General features: G+C 40.4%; 1 protein-coding gene across 10 annotated transcripts in view; it reads right to left on the bottom strand.

The window, feature by feature from the left end:
* LOC132152674 (oxysterol-binding protein-related protein 6-like) overlaps window positions 1–25,870 on the bottom strand; it is a 58,439-nt gene extending 32,569 nt beyond the window's left edge. For 5 of the 10 annotated variants that reach the window (XM_059561465.1, XM_059561468.1, XM_059561472.1 and 2 more), the window contains exons 1-2: window positions 25,592–25,870; window positions 8,042–8,316 (exon numbers count right to left, since the gene is read on the bottom strand). In XM_059561465.1, coding sequence (XP_059417448.1) covers window positions 8,042–8,188 — 147 coding nt within the window. In that variant the 5' untranslated portion in view covers window positions 8,189–8,316; window positions 25,592–25,870. The remainder of the gene's footprint in view (window positions 1–8,041; window positions 8,317–25,591) is intronic. The other 5 variants (XM_059561466.1, XM_059561469.1, XM_059561474.1 and 2 more) reach the window with 2 other exon arrangements.
* Window positions 25,871–27,633: the final 1,763 nt, after the last annotated feature.

Here is a 27,633-nt window from a genome sequence, read left to right as displayed (position 1 = left end):
CATTATTAAAATAAAGTACAGTCAACCAAACATTTAAAAGGTTACACTGGTCAGTTTAAATAGACCGTAGTATACCGGTCCACTCAAGGACGTTTTTGCTCATGTGAAGAGGATGATCTTTATCGTCTAGTTTACATTAAATAAATAAAGAATATTATAGTTTAACATTCAGATACATTGCGAATATGGAAACATTTGGATATGTGCAGAACGAGACGTGAGCAATAACCTCCAAATACATCTAGTCAAACCCGCGCTCGCTCGTCCTCGTATGGATCGCATCATTTTTCGGATCAGCAAAAAAAAAAAAAAAAAAGGCCAAGACAATTAAACATACGTTTTGTCTTTTTTTATTAACATTAAATTATTAAATTAAAATATATGAAATCAACTTAAAGTGCACATAATATCTTCTTTTTAACATAATAGCCCGACTTCTCATCTTCCAGTGTGCTGTGATGAAGTGAGCAGTTATCGTCACAGAGCTCTCTGTCCCCCTGGACGTCCACCCGTCTGTCGTGAGCGCAACAGAGGATGCTCGGGATAGTTCATCCACAACTGTTTTCTTCTCCTGTTCATAAAGATCTGGCACAATATTTTCACTCTAACCTCTTTCCTCATCATTATATCTGACAAGGAATACAAAATGCGCGGGCCGTTCAAGCTCCTCCGTTCCTCCGTTCGCCATGACCACTGAGTGTGGACTAAACATGTGCAACCTTTTTTTTTCATAAATCAATCCGCGGGTCACGTGTGCCGAACCGAAGATATTGATCCGAACGGATCACGGATCAATGATGATCCGTTGCACCACTACTATAGTGTGTCATTTGAAAAAATTGCAGATGCGTTTTAAAATACAACAACGAGCACCACGAAACCATTTAAAGAGGCACATTCAGCGGTCTCATTGACGAGAAACAGTCAACAAAGTAAAATGATCTCCAACGTATGGCGCGCTCTCTTCATTTTATCAAATGATCATAATCACATCTATTCATTTTACAGTCCTGCTACTAGCATTTTATTCAGACTAAAACCCCTTTAATTCGGGTGAAAAAGCTTTTTTTCCAAGTGGCTTTTGCACATAATAATAATACCGCTGCAGACGCATTTTGCAGCATTAAAGTAATTAATTGATCATTAATTTAAACGACAATCGATCATGGAAATTATCGAATATTGACATCCCTAAATACAAATGAGTTGGATGGAAAACTGGTTATTGTCTGCATCAAACCATGCCTCCGAACAAATGTGATTCACCGTTCTGGGCAGCTCCAGGACAGCTGTCTCTCCGAGCACGCTGCTGCCTGTGAGCGGGGCGGAGTAACGTCAGAGACAGTTTACTTTGGTAACGTCACGCTGCAGTGTTTGTTAGAGCTGCCAACTTCTCCACCGCATTTACAGAGTGAAATTCTCTGACTACCTTTATCTCCCAGGACTGCTGTTGAATCTTCCAAAAGTTTTGGCTTGGGGTGCTTCACATGCAGTGGCAGCAGCAGCACTTTCCACCGCACCAATAACACGGGGCTGCCCGCCGACGTGCCTGACTTTAAATCGGCGCTACTAAACACGGATATCGGCCGATGCCGATATATTAAAAAATGACAAATATCGGCCCGATATATCGGCCGACCGATATATCGGTCGACCTCTAATGAGAATGTTCAGAACCAATGAGCCAGGGAACAGTCTTTTGATTACCCTTATTTTTCTCATCATTCAGAGTTTGATGCACTTTCTACAAGGGCTTCAGATTCCTGTTTTCACAATCATGGGGATACTATGGATGTTCCTGCACAACCATCAATTCAGGCTGTCTTCACTGGTCAACCAGCGGCAGGGGTCTAGTGGGGGGTCAGTTCAGTCATCTGGACAAACCCAGTCCTCATCCGATGATACTTTGGCTGTGCTTCGAATGGCAGTTGCTCGTCTAGGACTTGATGAGTCACCTGTACAATCTGCCCAAACAAATGTGTTTTTCAGACAGGCCACTGCTGCAACTTCTTTTGCCATGCCACCATGTAAGGATTTTGTGCCTGAATTCTCTAATGCTCTCACTGGTTCTGGTCCGCCTAAGCCGCGCTCAAAGATTACTCTAACGCTAGCATATATGGCTGAAGCAGATGCTATCAGACTGGGTCGTGTGCCGGAAATAGAGCAGCCCAATGGCAGCTTTGGTGGTGTCCCCTGATAAGGCCCTACGAGGAAATGTGCAATGTCCCAGTGCGCAATGCAGTTGTACGGATTCCTTGCTAAAAAAGGCATATGAGTCTGTTGCCTACATTACTCGAGCAGAAAACACATTCTGCCAGTTACTTACAAATGCGGATCCCTCTGTTTCACATTTTCTGCAAACTGCTCTGCTGACAACAGGCCTTGTGTCCCGCGAGCTGGGTAGTCTTACAACCACGCTTCTGGCAGCCCGACGCCAAGTGTGGCTTGCCCAAGCACAACTGCCAGGGGACTGTAAGAAGACCTTGAGAGATCTTCCATTTGTTCCCGGGCATCTTTTTGGTCCAAATGTTCCGGAACTGTTGGAGAAGAGGGTAAAGCTGTCTGAAGCCACTCGTCAACTGACACAGGTGCAGCGCAATCCTGCATTTCACATGCCAGTGGTTCAGACCCGACATCATTATGTCACACTGGAGCTACGTTTCCGCCGGCACGCTGCACCTCAGCCACAGCCCTCTCAAAGACCTCGTGTTCTTGAAGATTCGAGAGTTTTTTGCCCACCACATCGACAGCCTCCAGGAGGACCCCGTCAGCGTCCCCACGCGAACACTAAAAATCGCACACATAAAGCCTGAAACAGTCAGGTCGATGGTCGATCGTTTTTCAATAGATCAGTTGGAATACTGGAGATCCAACAAAGCAGACCACTGGGTTTTGATGACTCTGAACAGGGGATATACTCTACAGTTTCGATGCCGACCTCCCAGATTTTCAAGAATTGTTCCTACAGTTGTCAGAGACACAGTTCGCGCAGAGGCTCTCTCTCTGGAAATTTGTTCACTGTTAGAGAAGGGAGCCATAGAAACCATCTCCTTCTTGAGCTTTTGCCATCTGGTTGGCGTTAGAGAGCACCGAACACCAGGAAAATGTTCATCATCTCGTTCAGGAAAACGGGTTCTATTCAACATATTTTCTTGTTCTGAAGAAGGACGGTGGCTTCCGCCCAATTTTCGATTTGAGGCTTCTGAATTTGTTCCTGAGGGTCCTTCCTTTTCGAATGCTGCACACAGCCAACGTTCTTTGGTCTGTGACTGCAGATGATTGGTTCGTAAGTGTCAACCTGAAAGATGCATACTTTCACGTCCCAATTGCTATACATCACAGAAAGTTTCTCCGTTTCAGTTTTCTGAACCAAGCTTACCAGTTCAAAGTGCTACCCTTCGGCCTTTCCCTTGCTCCTCACGTCTTCGCAAGTTGTGTGAGCGCAGCTCTGTCTCCTCTTTGGATGAGAGTTATGCGCATTCTTCCTTATTTGGACGACTGGCTTCTCTATGCCCCAACACAGCGACAGGCTGTACAAGACTCCAGAATGCTTATGAGACATGTGCAGAAGCTGGGGTTTTCTGTGAACGAGAAAAAGCGCCGTCTGGTCCCATCACAGACCACTACGTTCATAGGAATGACACTGAATTCTTGTCTAATGTCTGCCTCCCTGTCTCAGGAACGTGTGACGAACATTCTGCAACTTTTGGCTCGCTTTCGCCCGGGGGAGTCTTTACAGTACGACGTGGTCCTATGACTGATAGGGATGTTAACAGCAGCTACAGTGGTGATCCCCTTGGGTTTACGCCACCTCAGACCACTCCAGTTATGGAACAACAGTTTACGGCTATATCCTACCAGCATTGCCATCGAATGGTTATAATTTCTCACCTTTGCATATGTGCGTTGAGACGGTGGAGACAGTTAAGAGTTTCTGAAGGCAGGATTGCCCCAGGGTGTTGTTCCCTCTCGTCGGGAGTTGGTCATGACAGATGCTTTCCTCACAGGATGGGGGGCAACGTGGAATCGGAGGGGTATTTGTGGGCACTGGACACCGATCCAGGCCACAGAGCATATCAACCTGCTAGAACTAAGGGCAGTGTTCTTGGCCCTAAAGTACTTCATGCCGGTTCTGGCAGGCCGCCTTGTTCTCATTTGGTCCGACAATACCTCAACCGTGTTCCATCTGAACCACCAGGGCGGCACAAGATCCCGCAGGTCTCTACGGTTGACTCACGAAAACCTGACATGGTGTCAGCCACGACTCGGTTTACTGGGGGCAGCTCATATACCAGGAGTGTGCAACCAGCTAGCGGATGCTCTTTCCCGGGATCAAGTACATCCAGGAGAATGGAGGCTTCATCCAGTTGGTGGATATTTTTGCTTCAGAGAGGACCACCCACTGCCAATTATGGTTCACAAGGACAGAGGTGTCCAGTCCACTAGGCCAGTATGCACTGTCTCACGAATGGCCGGACTGCCTGCTATATGCGTTTCCACCTATCCCTCTGTTATGGGAGACGTTGCACAGGATCTCGCTGTGCAAGCACAGAGTGTTACTTGTGGCACCACGGTGGCCAGCCAGACCATGTTTTCCTTTGTTGCTGAGACTTCTGACAGGAAATCCATGGAAGCTTCCTCCCAGGAAGGACCTCCTCTCCCAGCTGAAGGGCAGTGTTTGGCACCCGGACCCGGCTCATCTGCAGCTTTGGGTCAGGCCATTGGGCTAAATCCTTCCCTGGAGCATTGTGATCCTGCTGTTATTCACACCATCTCTAATGCTAAGGCTTCTTCCACATGACAGATTTATGCCTCCCATTGTCATGTTCATCATGTTCCAGTTGGTGGGTCTTCTCTTGGCTCTCACAGTCTTGTCTGCAGTTTTTTGAAGGGAGCGCGCTGTCTGAGCCCTGCTCGGAATCCTCATTTCCTTGTGTGGGATTTGTCTCTCGTGCTTGGATTCCTGTGCTCACCCCAATTTAAGCCTTTGCAAAGCATTGACATTAAATGGGTGTCCTTGAAGACTTGTTAGAACACTTAGAAGATAGAAGACTTATCTGTTAGCGAACATTGCTTGCGCTGGTTACCAGATGACTCGGGGGTGGTTCAACGACCCAATCCTTCTTTTCTTCCGAAGGTCCTTCTTCCTCAGTTCATAAATCAGCACATTGAACTGTCCTCTTTTCAGACTTATTCAGAGTCTGACTCAAGTGCCCAACTTTTGTGTCCTGTTTGTGCCTTGAGGTGTTATGTGAACTCCACTGTTCAGTTTAGACAGTCAGACCAGTTATTTGTCTGCTATGATGGTGTGAAGAAAGGTGCTCCAGTATCGAAGCAGAGGTTGTCAAACTGGTTAGTAGAGACCATTATGCTGGCTTACAAGGCAGCAGGGAGACCATTGCCCTGGGGGCTAACTTGCCATTCCAATAGGGCCATCTCATCTTCATGGGCTGTTTTTAGAGGAGTTTCCCTGGTGGGTATCTGCACGGCTGCTACCTGGGCTTCTCCATTCACGTTTGCCCGGTTTTATAAGGTCAACATTGCTGTTCATCACGCCGTTAGTTCTGCGGTTCTTCTGGAGCGGCCTTAATTTTTTCAGGTGGGTGGTATTCCTCATGACTATGTTGGTATGTGTCATCCATAATGTTTACACTGCCTCTGGCGGTCATTAAGAATGAAACAGAATGGTAGATACGTATGTTACTGTGGTTCTGTGAATTCTGGATGACCGCCAGAGTTCTCAGTCACTCGGAATGCGCGAGAAAGGCGTACCGAGGAAGATTGCTGTGCTACTGTAGCCTATAACCTCCAGGGCTCAGCATACGTCACACGACGTGACTTTGTTGGTATATTCTCTCGACCTATCTAGCTGGCGGTGCGATAATCTATAGTGTTTACACTGCCTCTGGCAGTCATCCAGAATTCAAAGAACCACAGTGTGATGAGTGGAGCGGGGCCGAGAGACGTGGGAACAGGAGCGAGGCCGGTTGAGTGATTGGAAATGAGCGACACCTGCTCGACCCACCGGTCTCGAGTCCCACGGAGGAGATGGAGGGATATAAAACCGGAGCGACAACAGTGATGGACGAGAGAGGACCAGGCCTGGGTTTTAGTTTGTGTTTGGTTTTTATTTGTGTTTTGTCTTTATTTTTTAATAAAAGTTTATATTTGATTGTCCGCCGGTTCTCGCCTCCTTCTTCCCGTGATCATGGAGTTTAATTTGTTACACACAGTTACATACGTAACTAGCGTTTTGTATGTCCTGATTCTTCTTGGATCTTGTTGGTTTGATTTCACAGCTTATAACTCTTCTTTGATGCGTTTTTAATTATCATGGACAAAATTAATATGAAAAATATGGTAACACAAAAGAATGAACACATATTCATTAAGATTAATTTAGATTTTCCCTGAACAAATTCCTAATTTGCTGCTTAATGGTTAGTTAGGTAGGTAGTTGTTAAGCTTAGGTGTAGTCAGTGATCTAGAATATGGTCATGCAAAATAAGGCGATAATATGTAGGGGTGCACGATAAATATCGGCCAATAATTAATGTGCATCTTGTCAGTAAAGTAATCAGCGGTAAATTCCATCACGTGCGTGATTTCACATAGAGCAGCAGTTAATACACAGAACTGTTGTTAACTGAAGAGCTGCACCAATCCACGCTGATAATGAACGTAATTAATTATTTGCCAATATTTATCAGCACCCGTTATAATATGTGCTTTACAAATACTAATAATCCAATCAATATGCTAGTAATATGAATGCTAATAAGCAACTACTTAATATTGAGAATTGTTTCTTAAAATAAAGTGGGTAACACTTTATTTTAGGTTCCTTAACTAGTTGCTTATTAGCTTGCATATTAATAGAATATTAGCCATTTATTAGTAGTAATTAAGCACATATTAATGCCTTATTCTACATGACCTTATACTACATCGCTAATCCTGCCCAACACCTAAACCTCACAACTACCTTACTCACTATAAATAAGCAGCAAATTAGGAGTTTATTGAGTGAAAAGTTGCTGTTAACAGTAGGTAGTTGTTGTTAATAGTAGGTTCTAAAGTGTTAAGTGAAAGTGACTTGACATACAACAAAGTTTGGTGACGATACTCGGAATTCGTGCTCTGCATTTAACCCATTCAAAGTACACACACACAGCAGTGAACACACACACACACACCGTGAACACACACCTTGCTCAAGGGCACCTCAGTCGTGGTATTGAAGGTGGAGAGAGCACTGTGCAGTATATTCACCCCCCCTACATTTCCTGCCTTGAACTCGCAACCTTTGGATTATGAGTCCGAATCTCTAACCATTAGGCCATGACTTCCCAAAAGTTTACCATAAAGTGCTAACAACTACCTTACTAACTATTAATAAGCAGCAAATTAGGAGTTTCTTAAGGGAAAAGTCGTTGTTAATAGTAAACATGTGTTCCCTATTTTAAAGTGTTACCAAAATATTTTTTAACCACTCTGAAAATGTGTGCGTGCACTTCCACACAACCACAACTTTTCCTTTCTAGTGCTGCATTTCCACCAAAATTACCCGGAACAATTGTACCAGGAACTTTTTTCCCCAGGAACTATTTTCCCCCAGACCTGTTGCTTTCTGCGTTTCCACCGTGGTCTAAAGTACCGGGAAGATTAGGCAAATAGACTGGTGACGTAGGTCTGTGCACTTTTACTCAATACAAAGTACGCACATTTTGGACTTGCATCCTCGATAGTTCGGACTTAGTGCATTGGACTCGTGCATTCGATGATCCAAATAAATGGTGGTTGAACTCAACCAATCAGGATGTTTAGCGCCCAAGTCCCGCCCCCGAAATTTCCGGGACTTTGAAAAAGTATTACCTCGCCAGCAGGGACTTTCTGGGGGGCATTTTTTTATCCGTAACTTTATTTAGTTCATGGTTCGTGCAGTGGAAATACACAGAGTACCGGCCCAAAGTCCCTAGTTCCTGGGTAAAGTTTCTGCGTTGGAAACGTGGCTTCTGTTTCAAAAGTAAGTCCGTTTTACCTGTCGACTGTCTCTCTGAGATGAAGAGGAAGAAGATGCGCTCTTGTGAGTGGGGGTGGAGCTCTTGTGTGAGGGGGTGGAGCTCTTGTGGATGGGTGTGGCTCCCTTCTCCTCCAGGCTGGCGGCTCGGCTTTGATGACGAGACATGATAGCAGCTGCTGTCTACCTTCTCTGTCGACTCTCCCGTTCTTTCTTATTAAGAGTCTTTTCTCGTCCCTCCAAAGCACAGCATGACCAGTGACTCCTTGTGCAGCCAAACTATTGAGCTATTTCACCTGAAACACAAATTGTGGAGGAAATGAAAATTAGAAACTTGATGACACAGAGGTCATAAGCAGTGTAAAGATTTCAGATTTCTTACAGTTCACTTGTATATTGTCTCTGTGGTCATGGTTTCAGTATGAACTTACTTTTTGTCGCAATCACTGATATGAATATGAGGCAATTATTGAAAACACTGTATTCAATCTACTGTATTTAGCTACAATGATATTATACAATTGTAAAATTTATATAAAATGAAATACTTTTAACAGGGCTTGGTGATATCAATTACTTTTATTTCCTGTAAATTATATATATATATATATATATAAAGCCAAATGTTAAACGTAAAGCCAAATGTTTTTTTCAAGTGTTTCTTCTTGAATATTAAACAACTAATGTTCATTTTATGATGACATTTCCAGCAACAAACTATTTAAAAAGGATTCTTTATGTGAATCAGCAGTTTTTCTTATATACTGTATGCTTTTTTCCTTCCAGCTCATTGGCCTCTTATTTCTTTTTATTGACAAATTAAGCAGCAAGAAGCATATGGCCACAGCAATAAAAAAGCAAGGGAAACTTTCCATTGAGCACTGAGCAGGGCTCATTATGTTTTTCGTCCTGTCAGTGTCATTAAGCAACACTCTATGGACCGTATGACAGTCCTCGAGCCACAGGCTTCACTAGACTTGGGAATCACAAGGAATTTAATGATTCTGGTTCAGGTTCCATTTCAACTTAACAATTCCATCAACGATTGCTTTAGCAGACTTGTGCCCCAATTTAAACAAAAACAATGACACTTTTGTAGAATGTTTTATTGCTTCTTTCTTTTTTTTCTTTTTTCAAATTAAAGCATAATTTATTATAACAAAACTTTGTTACAAATTGTATCTTTAAATAACATATTCACATGAAAGTCAGTTTACACTCATTTCAATCCCACCTAACACAAACTGGCATTCATAAAAACAAAAAAAGTTCCAGACATATTTATAAGGCTATGTTTACACTAGTGTGCTTTAATACAAAAGAAAAAAAAAAAAAATCAGTGTTTAGCAAGTGAAAATATGTGCTAATCTTATAAAAGCCTCGAACACACACAATGGTAAGTAAAATCTAAGAATTTATTAGCCAATGGCTAACGATAGACATAATTTAGTCACCCAGAGTGAAATTTTGTCACATATGTGAGTGATTTACTCGCAATGTAGAGGGTTGCTGTCATACTTATGTTTAACAGATACTGTAATCCATAATGACTAATAAATCAGAATATAACTGTTCTTAACAGCCTAAATTTCAATGACATAGGCAGTGCAAAGCATTTTTTACTAAACAATTATATCAATAACAGATATACATATATAAAATATTGAAATTTTACATATTAATCCATGTAGCCTAGCTCACTAAAATAGGCTACCACTTTTAATGCTCATGTGCAAAGTAAACCACAGTTTCTTTTGAATAATATAACACATAATTCATATAATATAAATAATACTGCACACCTTTTAAATGTATCAGATCTAAAATATGGTTTAATACCATGTAGTTTAGAGAAAATATAAGCACAGGCACAGGCTTGACATTTATCCAGCTTGAATTCGTTCTAAGAAATGCACATAACTTCATAAGTACCAAACTTTCATCCGTGAATATTACATATTAAATATATTACATATTTTAACTATAGTGTTTTACTTTCATTTTCCCTGACTGAAGAGGTCAAATGTAACACATCAGTGAGGCAAAACTGATGTCTATGTGCGAAAATGTTAAAGCGCCACTCAGCGGTCAAAAGCTGCAAATGCACTTTATAGATGCCGCAGCGGCGGTACCCGTGGCAGTAAAAGGGGCATTTTCCATGTCTACCTACTGTAACATACTTTAAAAGAACATACTGAATGTATTGCTTTGGGAGACAACTGAATGTTAAAGATTTCTTATAGTTTAAATTTATATTAAATCCAGTTACATAAAGTTTTTTTTTTTGACACTTTTGGTTAAAGTGTGCTGCCAAATGTATTGACAAGCATTTACAGTACTAAAATATAACTTAAATATACTTTAATGTCATTTATACTGAAACTTGCATGTCATTATTTAATATATTTGTAATTACACATTTGTAATGATGAAATAGAATTTAAGTATAACAACTTTGTGTAATATAAAATAACTCACTTCAGTTAAAATAATAATCAAGTACTTCACATGTCCTTTTGTATGTTAGTCAGTACATCAAAATAAGTGTACCTCAAACCAAAACAAAAGATTATTAAAATACAAAGATTTAAAATGCAATTTCAAGTAAAACTTTTAATTTGACATTATTACTTACATAAAAGTGAACTCCCTTTAAGCACACTTAGGTGGCCTTTTATTTCATTGATATTATCTGTAAGTACATTTGTGTAAATTAACATTTACATTTAGGAATTTGAAGTACACTTCAAGTGCACATTAAATACAATGAAGACTTCTTGTCACAATGATAGGTAGTCAAGTGCTCCTGGAAAAGTGTTTCAGTTGTTATAATTGGAACAGGTGACCCTAGGCTTGTGCTGTACATGAGATGCACTGTAGTGTTTTGAGTAGAAAGTATAATGGTATGTTATGTTGTTTTTGACATCCTGTGAGTACAACGTATTCAAAAGTGTGAATGTGCTACAGTATCTGCAAGTATCTTCCTGCTAGGGATTACCAATATTAGATTTTGCAGATATCCGATATTTTTCAACACATTTTGGCCGATAGCCGATACCTTTATATTTCCATTTGTTTGGAAACAACACCAAGTCTATATATATATATACACACATTAATGAATAAATCTGCATATATATTATAAAATTAACTAACAAGTGTCATGTTTGTGATTTTTATTCATGCTATAGCTTCTGACCGTTAAACCTAAACATACTTGTGATCTTATGACATCAATAACTGCTTTATTTATTAAAAAACACATTTAGTATCTTGATTGTGTATTTTACTTTCCTTTTATTATAAATAGGCAAACGGCACCCACTAAATAAATAAAAGGACTTACCGAACAGGCATTAGGACCTGGGGAGGGTTAGGGTTATGAATTCAGGCAAAATATTGACCACACCACTGACGTGATCTTATCTCTACACCCTGAGTACATGTCAGATACTTGTCTTATGGGATTGCAAGGCATATCGGAATAATTTGTTGGCATAATGCTTGTACAATGTTTATATTTTAAGCTATTATCTGTCAATGCCGATAACGTTTCCGATAATATAATAGTGGATCCCTACTTCCTGCAGCAGTATTGATTGGTCATACAGTATGGAGAAACTCTGACCAGCTTTATTAGACCCAAAGGACACACACACACATCCTGATGGTCTGGCGCTACAGCTGTGTCACACCAGCTTTTCTTAAACTGTCTCACACAGTTTGAGACAGTTTAAGAAAAGCTGGTTCAAGAGTGGGCACAGTTACAAGTGAGATAACAGGATACATCTGTACTGGCTTTCTCAACACAAACATGCTTAGCAATCACTCTGGGGAAAACACAAACACTGCATGAACACACACATCCAGTATTATTTAAGGGCTTCCACCAGCACATTAACTGAGCCGTGGAAGCCCGGGGAGAGACGCAGGGAAACACCCATCAGAAGCTTAAATCTCCACGAGCTTCACACACTGATAAATAAAACCTGCACTAAGCTCAGCTAACATCTCAATGATTTGACTGATACACTGAACTCAAAGCACAAACTCATTTATTGATCTTTTTTTTCTCTCTGCTTTAAATTCTCCATCAGCTACACACACACACACACACACACACACACACACACACACACACACACACACACACACACACACACAGAGTCAGTGTGAAAGTGTGAAACACATCTGATATTGTAGCAGCAGCAGACTCTCTGGAGACGGTCCAGTAAGGTTGCCAGCAGTTAATGAAGCAGGTCTAGGTGTTTATTTATACTCTTTCTCACCTTCACAGCTCGAACTCCTCTAGATTGAAAGTGAAGGTGGGCAAATGTGAAAAAGTCTGAGAGATTACATTTACACGATATACAATCAATGCATCAATACAATAAAGTGATATCTGCTGGCTCTCAAATATACAAAGCTTAGCACATGACGTGCAAAAGAAAAAGTATATATTGTGGCCACAAATAAAAAATTAGTTCTAAGGTTGGTTGATATGGCCAAAATAAAATGATCACGATGAGATTTTTTGGTCAATATCGATAATTATCATGTTAAATGTCATTACCTTTATTTTCTTTCAAAATTTAAAGCAGATTTTTACTGAAAGCTGTTCAGAAACCAGCCAGTTAATTGTGGTTTTAAAACTACTATTTTCAGAACATGACAAAGAGGTGAATTAAAAATATAGTATACATACTGTAATATAGTATAATTAAATATATATACTAAATAAGTATAATTAATATAGTATCATACTTAAATATAGTATCATTTCTCTAGCTGTATAAATACAACAGCACAAATGACAACTTTTACTCCTTTAATAGATGTAAATACCATGGAGTTCAGTTAATGTTACAGTAAATCCATGGGAAAGCCTTCTTACAGGAGAGTTCATGGCTACGTGTTTCTAGTGTCTGTCAGTGCTGTTGAGAACATCAGTGATGTTTCGTCTGCCTTAAACTAAATCACAGAAACATTTTTGTTCAAGTGCTTTTCTCTGGATCTCACAGCAACATTTGAAAAGAAAATGCTACACAGATCAGGAATATTTCGGAAAGATAAAGCAAGCAAATCTTTGTTTTGAACTGTTTCACTGAAATGGGTATAAGAACTGTATAAATCAATGTCCTAATCTGAGGTTTACACTGAATCTCTCTCTCTCATCTACACTGTCCTACTGTTCTCATACTCATGAATGTGACAAAAGTGAGCAAAAACTGGCCTACACACAGGCTTCAGGAAACTTTATGAGCAAATAAAAAGGTGCAATAAAATCATAATGCTATTCACAATTTTGGGTATATATATATATAACCCCCCCAAAAATATCAAAATATATATCTTGTCACTTAAAAAAGTCGCTTCACATTTGCTTATGCATCATTAAAGTGATAAACTATTATTTAAACTATAAAAGCGTGAACAATTATCTCCATTTAAAATGTGAAATGTCAAGATTTTAACTACATGTTACAGGTTGCTGGTATGTGATGAAGGGCGCACGAGGAAGACGATATACAAAAGGGTACTTTTAATAATCGCAGGAGAATAAGGGCACATCAAACAATACAATATACAAACGTGATCATGGACGAGGAGGAACTAAACAGACAGGGTACTTAAGAACACGGGAGGTAATCAGGGAAGTGGAGACAGGTGGGGATTAATCAAATCAACCAAACAGGAGCAGGAAAAAGACCAAATAAGGAAACTCAAAGTCCATGTACGTAACAGTTCGCCCCCTCCCGAAACGGTGCATCCTCGCACCGCAAGAGGATAACCAGCGGAGGGAGGGTGGGGATTCTGGAGGCAGGCAAGGGGCAGGCAAAGGAGAAGACCCAGGATGAAGTAGGAGGGAGGAGCCATGGAGGAGCCCGGAGCGGGAAGAGCCAGATGGTGCTCCAGAGACCAGCCAGGATGATGACCCACGGGGGAGTCGACGACGGGAGGAGCCACGGTGGAGGAGGAGCCGATGAAACCAGGGGGTTAACAGAGGGAGACTGCGCCGATGGGTGAGGAGCCCATGATGGAGCAGAGCAGTCGCAGAGCCAGGGTGATGCCGAGGGTCCGAAGGTCCAAGGCAGTGATGAAGGCACCAGAGACCGAAGCGGAGGCGGGGCTCCGGAAGCCCGCTGCGGAGTCGGAGCGATGGAGGACGGAGGTGGAGTCAGAAAGAAGGAGGAGCCTGACAGAGCCGGGGGGATGGAATGACGAGGAGAAGACCATAGGAGTGGAGTCCTGAGGCGGCGGATGGTCGACGACTGACCAATGTGGAGCCGGAGGGACAAGGGAGCCCGGTGGAGCAGGTGGGATGACGGGCCACGGTGAAGATGAGGGAGCAGGGTGCCAAGGCAGATCCGCTGGGTCGAAGGACCAAGGTGGAGTCCAGGGCTCGGAGGCTGGAGGCGGAGACAGGAATCCACACGCCAAGGCGGAGCTGGAGACTGGAAGTCCCGCGGCGAACCATCGAGCCCAGATGGCGCTGACTGAGGGTGAGCTGCGGGACTGACTGGCACCAGCGGAGATGAGGTCGAGGAACTGGCTGGTCTAGGAGGAGATGAGAGAGGGAGGCCGGGAGGAAACACAGGAGGAGCAGGGCTGGACGGAACCAGCGGAGAAACAGAAAATTCAGGGCTGGGGGGAACCAGCGTAGGAACAGGAGATTCAGGATTTACCCTCCACAAACCAGTCTATAAGGTCCTCCATATAATTCCCAGAAACCGAATGCAGCTCACCCTCAGTCGCAGAAGTGTGGGCAGGGCTTTCCTCCACGCCCTCGATCTCCGCCAAAACTCCCACGACGCACGGTGTTGCCGGCTCACACACCTTGTCAGTCGCGCTCTCGAGTCCTTGTTCTCCGACAGTGACAGGCTAGGGCTCTGCGGCTGCGGTGGGCTCTAGCTCCATGCGGCGGGATGGCGGATGGCTGGTCTCTGGGTCGGGAGTGGGGTTGGAGATATCCTCTTCAGCGGTGCAGATGGTAAATGAAGATCCATTTTTCTCCAGCACCCAATCCACGAAAGCGGCGAAATCCTCTCTGGGACCATTCACTGGCAGGCATGCCTTACACCGAGCAAGAGAGCGAGCGGTCGGGGAAGTGGGTAAGGCACACCAGATCTAGAAAGTCCCTGGTATGTCCTCCAGCGAACGATCCAGTTGCTCCAGGCACAGGAGTTGGACTGCTGGTAATGCCATTCCAGGAGCGTGAGGAAAACAAAACAAAAAGAAAGACAAACGCAGCTAAACAAACTGTTTTTGTCTGTGATTCTGTTACAGGTTGCTGGTATGTGATGAAGGGCGCACGAGGAAGACGATATACAAAAGGGTACTTTTAATAATCGCAGGAGAATAAGGGCACATCCAACATAATACAATATATAAACGTAATCACGGACGAGGAGGAACTAAACAGACAGGGTATTTAAGAACACGGGAGGTAATCAGGGAAGTGGAGACAGGTGGGGATTAATCAAATCAATCAAACAGGAGCAGGAAAAATACCAAATAAGGAAACTCAAAGTCCATGTACGTAACACTACACATCTGTACAAACTCCTTTGATAGTTTTTTTGGAATCAAAGTAATGAAAAATACTGTACCATGATAATGATGTGATAAATTTCAAATTTTTGAGCCATTTAGTTGCAAAGTAGCAAACGCTAGATCTAAGGCCAGAATGCTTCATTATCTCAGAGAGGACCAGCCCCACTGGAACATTCCACTGTGAATCAGAAGAGCAGTGAGTGATGGAGGTCAGCAGGAATGTTTTATGATGTAGATTATGCTAAACAAGGACACAGCATGCATTAGCTCAGAACAATGTCAGCAGCTTTTCAGCAGCTGATGACAAATGAAGAAGTTCCTCACACAAAGCTCCAGCTGTCACTGTACATCCGCACAATTGAAAGTACTCAGATCCTCTTCACAAGGGTCCCTGACGAAGCCACACAAAACACGAATAGGAAGAAACAAAAATTGATACTGTAGTATGGAAAGTGGATGAGAGAAAAGAGAAGTGGCACATTTATATTTTTGTTAGAGGTAGATAATCTTGCACACTTACAGAAATAAACATTTGAAGTTGGAGGGTGTCATTTTTTGCACCAATATCATCACCATGAGCTGCAAAAATCATTACTGTTTTCAAACAGGTTTCCTGAATGTTTTCCATTTGTTAGACCTGCTTCATACTTCGCTCCGGGCCCTACTTAAGCTAAGGACGGCCCTGCTTCCGACCCACTCTACTGTATACTAGTGCCTTAAGAAATCTGAATCATTTTTATGATACAATATAACAATTTATTAAAAGTTAAATTAACAATTACATTATGAAATCAGTTTTTTTTTCTGGGTTAAATTTTAATGGTTTAATTGCTTTTTTTGGTCCATTCAAGCAATTGTCACCGAATTGCCAATTGCCGCTAATTCAAAAGTGAAAGTACAACGTGCACGCATTCATAATGTAGTCTATTTAAAAAACGAGGAAAAGAGGACATTTATAAAAATTAACCTAAAATAATCCCTAAACATTAATGTAAATTATAATTGAGTCATATTTATGCTTTATTTTCCAAGAGTAGTTCAGGTAGAGTAACTGACTGGTTTCACAGTAAACGTTAAATATGAATGTCCCAGGACTGTCCTGTGAATTAGGTATGGTGTAACTCAGGATTGTATGTTTGGTTTTGCTTTGAGTTTGGTTTATATCAGGTACACTATTCAGAAGCGCTTGTTTTCCACTCGTTCCTCAGTCTGTAATAAGATCGACATCTCACAATCCTTTACAACATTACACAGTAATGGCTCTTGGTCTCAGATCGGATATGCCCGAAGGTAATGACAGTTTACTGAAGGAGTCAGATGTTAATTCAATGAGAGCTTAGACTGTGAGCCATTTGTGACTGATGAGTCTGAGACTTTGATATTGAGTGGTTTGTATTAATCTGCTAAAATAAATTAGCCCACATGTCATTAATTCATGAATCCAACTGGAACCAGTTCTGAATACCATTTTAAACATGTTAAAGCAAGTGGAACTTGTAAATTTGAATAAATGTATTATTATAAGAGAGAGTCGTATCACTGTTGTTATGCAACTGCACATAAAAAAAAAACTATATATATAAAAAATTTTTTTTTTTTTTTTTTTTTTTTTTACTAATAATGGGATAATGGGGAAAAACCTCCCCTCTGACTGGCACTGTTAAGGTAAAGGACTTCATTCTTCCATACTTATCTCACATTCAACTATCACTCAGCAACAATGGAGACTGATGAAGACCTTTAGAGAATGTTGTACTCAGCCGTGTCTGCTAGATTATTGCACTGAGCAAACCCCCACACAATGACTTGGTCAAATTTGGTGTGAGGTCTGTGAGGGGCCCATGTACTGTGCCCAGATCAGTTGTACTGCGAGTTCAAGACATTTAAAACCACACAAATATCACTGTGAGTCCGCGCTTGCTACAATCATCAGTACAGGACTCAATATGCATGCCAGTCACAAGCCTCTATTTCCTATGCAGTTCAACAGAACAAAAAATACCAACAGATTTAAGCTGCAAAAATAGTTTGAAATATTAAGGAACTTGTAAAATCAAGAAATTACCTCCCAACATCTGAAATAATTACACAATAAAGTGCAACAGTGACATTTCCTCCATAGGGATTACAACTCCAATAAATGTGTTAAATCAAAATGAATAAGCTTTAAGACATCACAACTTTATACAAAATCTTGCGAAAGTACAGTCTGTTAGTAGTAAAAATCTTGATTTAACAGAATAGAATCAAAAACAACGGCTCAATGCAAAACTACTGATATATTAAAGTAATTGGTAATGACATTAGGGTAACACTTAGATTAGGGAACACATATTCACTATTATGAGTCGTCCTTCATCAAACTCATAGTATTCTGCTTATTGGTAGCAAGTAGTTGTTATAATTATTTTTAGGGTTCAGGGATCTAGAATATGGTCGTGCAGAATAGGGCATTAATATGAGCTTCATAAGTATTAATAAACAGATAACATGTTATTAATATGCATTCTTCTAATGTCTAATGGTTTCATGGGTATGTTTTGGGTTTTCATTTCCACAGAAACAGTATCTGGTATAATTCTCCTCAGGATTATGGGTAGTGTAGTTATTTTGTACTTTGGCAATTAAACTCAGTCTAAATATATATATATATATATATATATATATATATATATATACATAATCTTAAAAAATTAAGTCTTATGTGGCTTGTATGATGTACAAACACTACTCATGTCCACATAAAAAAATTAATAAATAAATGCCATTTTGCCACATGCACTTCATTCAGCTGTGACTACATTCCCAATATTTGAAAGCATTAAAATAATTAAATGGCGTTTGTTTCAGATGCGGAATGTCAATCTGCTGAAGAATTTTGCTCTTCAGTAGTTATGTAGTTCAGTGGTTCGCAGGGGCCACTGCCTGGGGACAAAACTGTTTTTGTGCCTGCTTCTTTTTTTACTGTTCCCAATTGCTTCTTGGAGGGTAAAGACCTGGAAAACCATAGACTGTAGCCAATGCCTGAACGTGTAATAAAGTTTGTTAAAGGAACGGTACAAACAGTACACACACACAAATCATCCTTTCCTAATGTCACTTTAATCTTATATTATAATTTTTTTCTTGAAAGAAAATAGATGTTTTGCTCATTAAGATGTGTGATGCAAGGCTTGCCATCATTTCTGTCACTAGGTTTGGCATCATCAATTTTAAAAGCCATTTTATCTACCTAAAAGAACAAGACAGGAGGCAATTTATCGTGCTAGGAGTAGCTCACAACACTAAAAGTTGTCAACATATGAAAGCATGAATGTGAAAACTTTCAACCAAACATCATTCTGTTCATCACAGATTTTATGACTTAAAACACTGTGCACAATTTATGGACCACTTATATAATTCTCTCATGGTGTTTTCTGGTTCGTAAAAAAATCCACTTAAGTCGATGATGTTGAGGGGAGCTGTGGGTTTAAGCGCCTTCTGAAGTCTATTATCTCCACCATCTTGTGATCAGTTCCAGGCTGTTATGTTTGCTTTAGCTTACCAGCTGTTCCACCTCCTGTCTGCAAGCAGATTAGACATCGTAACTTATGAGGCCAATCAGCGTAGCGTCATCTGCAAACTACACAAGCTTTACAGAGGGGGTCAACTGAGGTGCAGTCATTAATGTCGAGAGATAAAACAAGTTCCAGTGCTGTCGTGTGCCATCTCAGCCTCACACGGTTTCCTGTCAGTTAGGAAGTCTGTTTTCGTGAAGTAGTGAACTGCTCTGTGGTCCTCTGAGAATAATTAGCTGAAATTCTTTCTTTTTTTTAAGATTCTCATAACAGCCCCCTATGATACCCATCTTCAGTTTGCACATAGCTGACTGCTTGAGGAACTTCACTGCTGTAGGGGTCCTCCAAACTTGTGGGTTAGATCACCCAAAAATGAAAATTCTGTCTTCATATACTCACCTTCACAAGCTTCAAATATGACAAAAATATCATCACAAAAGAGGCCCATAAAATGTTGTCATAGCAGAGATAGCTCTGTGTGAGGACCTGACTGATATGTCATTATTTCTCACAAATAGCTGTCATACGACTTCAAAAAGATTTTTGTTATGCTGGTTGAAAATCTCTTCACATCCTGATAACATTCACTAGGATAAGTGGTCTAAATGTATGCATTTATATCATCTGCCGAAAGTGTAGGACCAAAAATGGTTCATCCAGTCATACCTCTCGAAACCTCCGCACACCCTGTTCATGCAGACACGATGTGTCATCAGCACGCTGCAGACCGAGTGAGAATGGAAGGCGTTATTATTGTCATTTTATGCGCTCTGTACTGTAAGGTTTTCTCATCTGTGAATGAGAAATGAGGTTCTGTCTCTGGCTAGCCACTGGTCTGTCTGTGCATACTGTTTTTCCATTGGTTTTTTTGTTTACTGAAAAAAAAAAGTACGCTGTGACCAACAAAAGTTTATGATTCTTACAAGCTTTGTTCTTCATCATTACCTTTACAAATGAAAACATCTTTTATGATTTTTGGAGTGCAAAAACAATCACCAGAAGTAAAAAACTAAATGAAGGCTATAAACGACCAACACCATTGAGTTTAGTTGGACAGCGAATGCTCCATGAATGATCACGTGAAGAGAGTGAGAGAGGCAATGGCGAAGAAACAGAAGCGGGTAAAGGTTTGTAAAAGACCGCTTTTGAAACCATAGAAGGTGAACATGTTGTTTTTGGCAAAAAAAAACAAAAAAAAAACACGATCATCGACAGGCAATTTAGTTTTAATTTTCTTTTTGCTGTAATTTTGAAAAGCCTGCTTGTCCTTGCTGTTTAACTGACGTTACACTGAGGCTTTTTATTTATTTGATTCCATAGTGTTTGGTGAACTTTCTGTAATTTCTTCTGTATTAATCTGCGTTTTAATATGCGTCCAGTCATGGATGTACTGTAGAATCTGTGAACTCTGACCTAGTTCATCTGTTGGCTTCTATGGCTGCAATATGCTATGTTTTCCACCCTCTGGCAACCCGGGCTGTCAAATACCATTGGGTAAACTGGCAGTGGACCAGTTTGTGGCAAAACAAAAACAGACATTCTGACACAGGCTAAAGAGAACAGAGCTTTTCTTATCGCACTTCTTCAACCTGTATGAGGAGAAAACACAAAGGCTGACAGTGAACAGATGGACACACTTATCAACCTGCTGAACCTGACTCAGTCCAGCCCTCTGTAAAGCAGGATAACGTCCCGTGAAAGACACCAGCCAAGATATGGGAAGAATCAAGCGGTTCTATGAAAAACTCTTGATTACAGCGAGGCAGCACACACTCAGACAAGCACACAACACACTGGAGATTAAACTCATTGCTTTTATTGATCAGGACTTAGCTTTTGTTCTTTTAAGTGAAACACCCCCACCCCACCATAGAGCATGGGTCGGCCAGAGTACTAGAGTAAGCCCAATTATAAAACCACTGCTGCTCAGCTCAAAAACACACACGTGCTGGGAAACTCCAACACAGCACACCAATTAGTGATGTTTGCTAAAACAACCACTACTATTATTATTGCTAATACTTATGTGTAGGGGTGTGTTGAGACCCCCAACTGTAAGTATTGAAGGCAAAATTCACTTTTTAAATTATTCTCTTTTTTTCAAACCTGAATGCAGTTACACTAGACAAAAATGTAAAATCCTGAAATGCTGGTGCAATTTCACAGACAAAAAAGGTCTGCTGTCCGTTATCAACAGACATGTAAGAGCAGGTCGCACAAAAGTAACTTTCAAACCAAGCAACTTTCTGTTTAACAGTCCAGTGAACTGCTGTGTCCAGCTTGATACATACAAAATTTCACCCACTGAAATTTGCAAATGGTAAATGGACTGCATTTATATAGTGCTTTCAACAGACCACATGGCTAGGGCTGGGTACCGAACTTCGATGCCTTTATGGTATCGAACGAAAAACTTCGATACTATGAGTAGCGAAAAATTATTTATCTTCCGGTGCCAAATTTCAGTTCCAAAAGCCAAGCGGCCGGTGTTTTTTTTTTTTTTTGCCAAGCGGCTGTGTCTGTGTGAGCTTGTAGCATACGTGCATGTAAGGACCTAAATTCGCCGTGATTGGATGTCCACCAACATGTGACGTGACGGGGAGGATTTCTGAAGATACTCGCACTCACACAACACAACTGTAGTTGTTTTTTCTCAAAACGTTTCCGTTTTACAATGCCAAAGAGGTCTAAAGTGTGGCTACACTTTATAAAAGTGGATGCCGAGTCAGCAAAGTGCAACATATGCGATAAGAGTATTGCAACCAAAGCCGGTGTTAATGAAGCATTTGTTTGGATGAGTGTTTTGCCCTCCCTCCCTGTTTAGTTTGGTCTACTCCATTGCGTATCTTGAAACACGCCCCCTTTCACGTCGTCTAAAAAACAGAGAGAAAGAGACAGATTTATCCGGTACAGCGAATTTCTCTAAGCAGCAGGCCACTGTATACGTTCACCTAAAACATAACCGACTGTGTTTACGAGAATACTTGCAGAGACAAATTATTTTGATATAATTGTGTGTGTACGTGTTCATTCAGAAGTTACGATACGCGAAAGATGAATTAATTCTCTGTACGCGCATTGTCTGAAATGCAGGTTGCAAAGCGCATGCTTTCAATGAGTGAGCACAAGCTCCGAACGCATGCAAATTGTTTAAAATGCTTGAATCAGCAAGATTTAGAAACAAATGCAAACGATCAGCTACGATCCGTTTCACCCCTTCAAGCGAGTTAACAACGCTAATCAAGTTAGGAATTTTACATCACTATTCACGATAGCCCATCGGACTGGAAAACACAATAGCCCTGGGACGTCAGGATAGCGATTTTGCGAGCCCTGCACCTCAGATCTATCCAGTTTGTGAAACACTGGTTTCCACACTGGTTTCGTTAAACAAAATAAATTATTATTTTAAAAGATTGACTCAAAAGAATCATCGGTTCACTAATCGGATCATGAACTTGTATTACCGAGCCTCTATTATTGATTATTTATCTCGGATGAATAAAGACTTCAAGTTCATCTGTAAAGCACATAAAGCTATCTTTGGGTTTATAAACTTCTATTTCATGCATAATTCGTATGGATCTGCTAACTGAATGCAAAGTGTGAGTTCTAGAAGAATGTTTGTGTCTTGATGAGCATGTATCGCTAAATGAACAGCTGCTGTTCTTTTTTTTTTTTTTTTTCAACGGAGGATCAGTTGCCTTATTGGTTAAAATCCCCAAACTGTTTACTTAAATATTAAATTAATAAATGACATCAAAAAGGGGCGTTTGCGTTATGATGTGGTGGGCTGCTGTGGGCCAGAAAGTCCAGGGCAACTTTTTTGTCCCAGTCCGCCCCTGAATGGCGCACCTCAACCAGTTGTATTAATAATGTTATCCTGAGTGAGAAGTGTTACCAGAATTTGTTTTAATTAAGGTGAAAAATAAAAGTTTTGTGTTTAATGTATTTGTGTTGATGTTGAAATGGATTTTAAAACATATGGTATCGAAAAAAGTATCGTTAGGAACCGGTATCGAAACTGAGGTATCGAAATTGGCACCGGATCGAAAGATTTTGAACAATACCCAGCCCTACACATGGCCATCCAAAACGCTTTACAAGTTGCCTCACATTCACTCACTCATTCAAACCCCGACTCGGTGTCAGCCATTCAAGGCGCCATCCAGCTCGTCGGGAGCAGCTTTGGTTAAGTGTCTTGCTCAAGGACACCTCGACACTTGGTCAGGTGGAGCCGGGGATTGAACCACCAACCTTCCGGTTTGTAGACAACCTACATGGACCACTGAGCCACTGCCGCCCCTAAATGCATTAAACAATAAAGGACATTTAAAAAACATAAAAATACTAAAACTAATAAGAGGTTGTTTAAAATACTATGGAACACGTTACAGTAAAAAGTGACTCGGTGACAGCGACTACATAAATCTCGATAAGAGGGAGTTGTTATGGAGAGGAATTGCAGATCAAATAGGATTCGATGTGTACTGGGGTTTTTCATTAGCGCCATCTAATGTCAGGGAGTGAATTTTCACGTTCACTCAGCTCATCGCCACCCTGAAAATCACTTGGGTATGAACACAAAAGACGTCAAAAAACGTTGCTGATAAGCGCGCACAATTATTGTCCCAGTGTGTATAAGGCTCAAGGTTAGATAAGAAGGTAAAAGAGAGAACATTTAAGATCAACATGAATATTAAAATATAAGAAAGCAGAAGTCGTTGACAGTGAACGCATATTTGGTGCGTAACCCATCCTGCACCGCTTGTGCGACATAAATGTCTGAAATTATGTGCCATGTTGAGGTGTGAGATTATTTCTCCAAACAATTAGAATTACAGCTCTCCACACTTTTGCACCGTCACCATTACTGGTGCTTCTGACCCTACAAACACTCATAGCGATTGGCCACTCAGTCTTTCCTGTCCAGGGTCATGCATAAATAATTAAAAGAATTCTGCAATTGGCAGAATCAATCACTGGGTCAGTTCACAAACGTTGGAGGGTCTTTTTATAGTCTAGTGGCACATCGTCAACACGTATCTACTGTACTAGTGCAGATGACTGAGGAACAACAGTGTTTCCTGAATGAGGTCCACCTACATACACACGTCCAAAATGAGCCTTAATTACATAATTATAACGACATTATGCACTTAAGAAATAAAAGACTTGCAAAAGGCAAATTACATTAAAATTCTTAACTAACAATATTGTAACAACTCGCAATGCAACCTGACCACACACAGTTTTACACCATTGCCTTGCCATCAAACCGAAATGAGGCTGAAACAGTGCTGTTATTGTTAACTAACATTAAAAAATATGTATATAAAGCTCACTAAAAATCTTTTTCGGTAACTGAAATAAAATATAAGCTGAATAGAAATATTAAAACAACTAATAAAAAATAAAACCACATCAAAATACAAAAAAATATATATACTGTATGAGAGCTGACTCAAAATATCAGTTCTACAATAGTATATAAAAAATAAAATGACACTGCATGTAAAATTTTATAAGAAAGCGAAACCTGAAAATAATGTTTGCTTGTCGTTAAATGTGTTCCCATCATTGAAGCTGTGCATGACCATAGATTCACATGGGCCATTTTTATCTGTGTTATTTATGATATTTGTGGATCCTAACAGTCCCCATTTACTCTCATTATATAGAGCAGTCTGGACATTCTACTAAGTATCTCCTTTTGTGTTCCCCAGAGGAAACATACTGGTTTGGAAAGACATGGGGTTAAGTATACAATAACAGTTTTTAAATATCAGGATAATAGTACTAATTACCAAATAAACTAACATAGATTCCACCAAAAGTGCAGGTGTGTTGAGTTTTTGCTGCTGCTGCTGGACTGTGGATCACACAGAGTTAAAGTAGAGGACTCACCAAACCTCACTGACTGTGAAGTCAAACTAGCCATCTATTAACTTAGCAATTGCTCAAAGCGTCAATTTTATCACGTCTTGGAAATACCGGTGTCTCTGAAAGACACACCTCCTGACCTTGGGTTTTTGATCCCTAAAAAGTCAAAAGTGGACAGCAGGGTCCTGGTTGACCGGGCCAGACGCCCATCCTTACCTCATCAGGTGTTAACGTGAGCAGCCTGCTGTTCTCCTCTACTAAAGCCTGAAGCATTAAAACTCAAGCAGACAGGTGTTTATTACACGCAGCATAACAGCACGATCAGATAAACAAGGGTTTGTGTTACTCCCGGATCAATGAGCTCCTGTGGGGTCCGACTCTTAACAAACGCATGTATGAGAGGCATACAGTAATAAGGAATAACTAACTCTAGAGGAGACTTCCCCATCTGCCGTTCAACCATTATAATCAGCTTACCGATATCTAGAGGACACCGGACCTCTCGGTAATGACGGAAATTAGCCGTCGGTGGGTGAAAACGTAATAAAAACCCAGGAACGGAGGCAGTACGTACCAGCGGTTCGGTGTCCACATCATCTCTTGGCGCAGAAGAAACCCGACGCCGAGAATAACGCGGAGCTGTAACGTGAGTCGCGGTTAAAGGGTTTACATCCCGCTCGCTCCACACAGATAAATCACAGATACATCGGAGGAGAATGTCACGGCTAGGTGAAGAAAGTGAGGAAAAGTGCTGTGCACGGCTGGATTTGAAGGCAGTTTATACGGATTCTGCGGTAACGGTGAACTGAGGTCTGCGGTAAAGACCGGACCGGATCTCATCCCGAGACACCGGAAGCTTGTGAGACGCAACACCAGGAGCCTGGAGTCCGGGACGGAGTCCGTCTGGAACCGTTTAATAATGCAATTAGTGCTGCCAAACTATTAAACCTAATTATTCGCATATAAAGACGCACACATACAGAATATATTTAGAAAATATTTGCATGTATATACATTTATATATTTATATTATATAGCTACTAATATGTTTAATGTATAACCATCACATATTTTTCTTAAATTTGTATTTATATATGCATAATAAATATACACAGTATACACACATATATATTATGTATACACAATCTTCTTTTGGCTGCGATTAATCGTTTGGCAGCACTGACTGGGTTTGTTCTACAACACAATCAGATAAACAAACCTCAGACCTTATTTTACTCATATTTATATCTGCCAGTCTGAATCTCTTCGCAAAGGACTGCAAATCAAAAAGCTCATTAAATTAGCAAACATGCTTTGTAAAAATTACGTGCGCAAGTCACATATGTTCTAATGGTTACTTTTTATCAAAAAAGTATAAAAAACTGTTTTGTTTTTTCCTTTGCTGAGTCTTTAACAATTATGATCTTAATTTTTTTTAAATTAGTTAACAAAGCTTATTAAACGCATTACATTACGTAAAAAAGAGAGTGAATTATAAAAGGCTATTAAGACCTGAACCTGAAATTGCAAATGAACCCTGATAAATTATCATAATAAAGATCTGTGGCAATCTTGAACTGAATGTTATTTGGTATGAACATACGATACCATGTGACATTTTTAAAAATAGTACGATATTTGAAAAGCGATGCAATATTCAGTGTTGCAGTGTGCATTGTGGTCATATGACCCTGCTGCTGTAGTTTCAGAAATAAATACCATGCTTTATTTTGTGTCCAATTATTATTATTATTTGTTACACGTTAATGTTCAGCAGTCAAGCCATAAGGCAATAAACAGAAACACAAATGAATTGCACTGTGTACTTTATAAATCAAGTGAGCTCTCTAGGACGCTGTACATAAACAAATTCCATCTTCAGAGAATGCAGATTCATACTGCAGTCTGTGGAAACATTAGGAGTAATATGGTACTGTAACAAGCTACTCTGAAAAGCCAACATTGTTTAATATAAATAGCATCTATTACAAACCCGATTCCAAAAAAGTTCGGACACTGTACAAATTGTGAGTAAAAAGGAATGGAATAATTTACAAATCTCATAAACATATTTTATTCACAATAGAATATAGATATCAAATGTTGAAAGTGAGACATTTTGTAAAGTCACGCCAAATATTGGCTCATTTTGGATTTCATGAGAGCATTCCAAAAAAGTTGACAGGTTGCAATAAGAGGCCGGAAAAGTTAAATGTTCATTTAAGGAACAGCTGGAGGACCAATTTGCAACTTATTAGGTCAATTGGCAACATGATTGGGTATAAAAAGAGCCTCTCAGAGTGGCAGTGTCTCTCAGAAGTCAAGATGGGCAGAGGATCACCAATTCCCCCAATGCTGCGGTGAAAAATAGTGGAGCAATATCAGAAAGGAGTTTCTCAGAGAAAAATTGCAAAGAGTTTGAAGTTATCATCATCTACAGTCGTGGCCAAAAGTTTTGAGAATTACATAAATATTGGAAATTGGAAAAGTTGCTGCTTAAGTTTTTATAATAGCAATTTGCATATACTCCAGAATGTTATGAAGAGTGATCAGATGAATTGCATAGTCCTTCTTTGCCATGAAAATTAACTTAATCCCCAAAAAACCTTTCCACTG

This window comes from Carassius carassius, chromosome 11 (assembly GCF_963082965.1).
Source record: "Carassius carassius chromosome 11, fCarCar2.1, whole genome shotgun sequence".
Lineage (NCBI taxonomy): Eukaryota > Metazoa > Chordata > Actinopteri > Cypriniformes > Cyprinidae > Carassius > Carassius carassius.
Note: the sequence above shows the minus strand (reverse complement) of the source record. Positions and strands in the feature narration are given on the sequence as shown.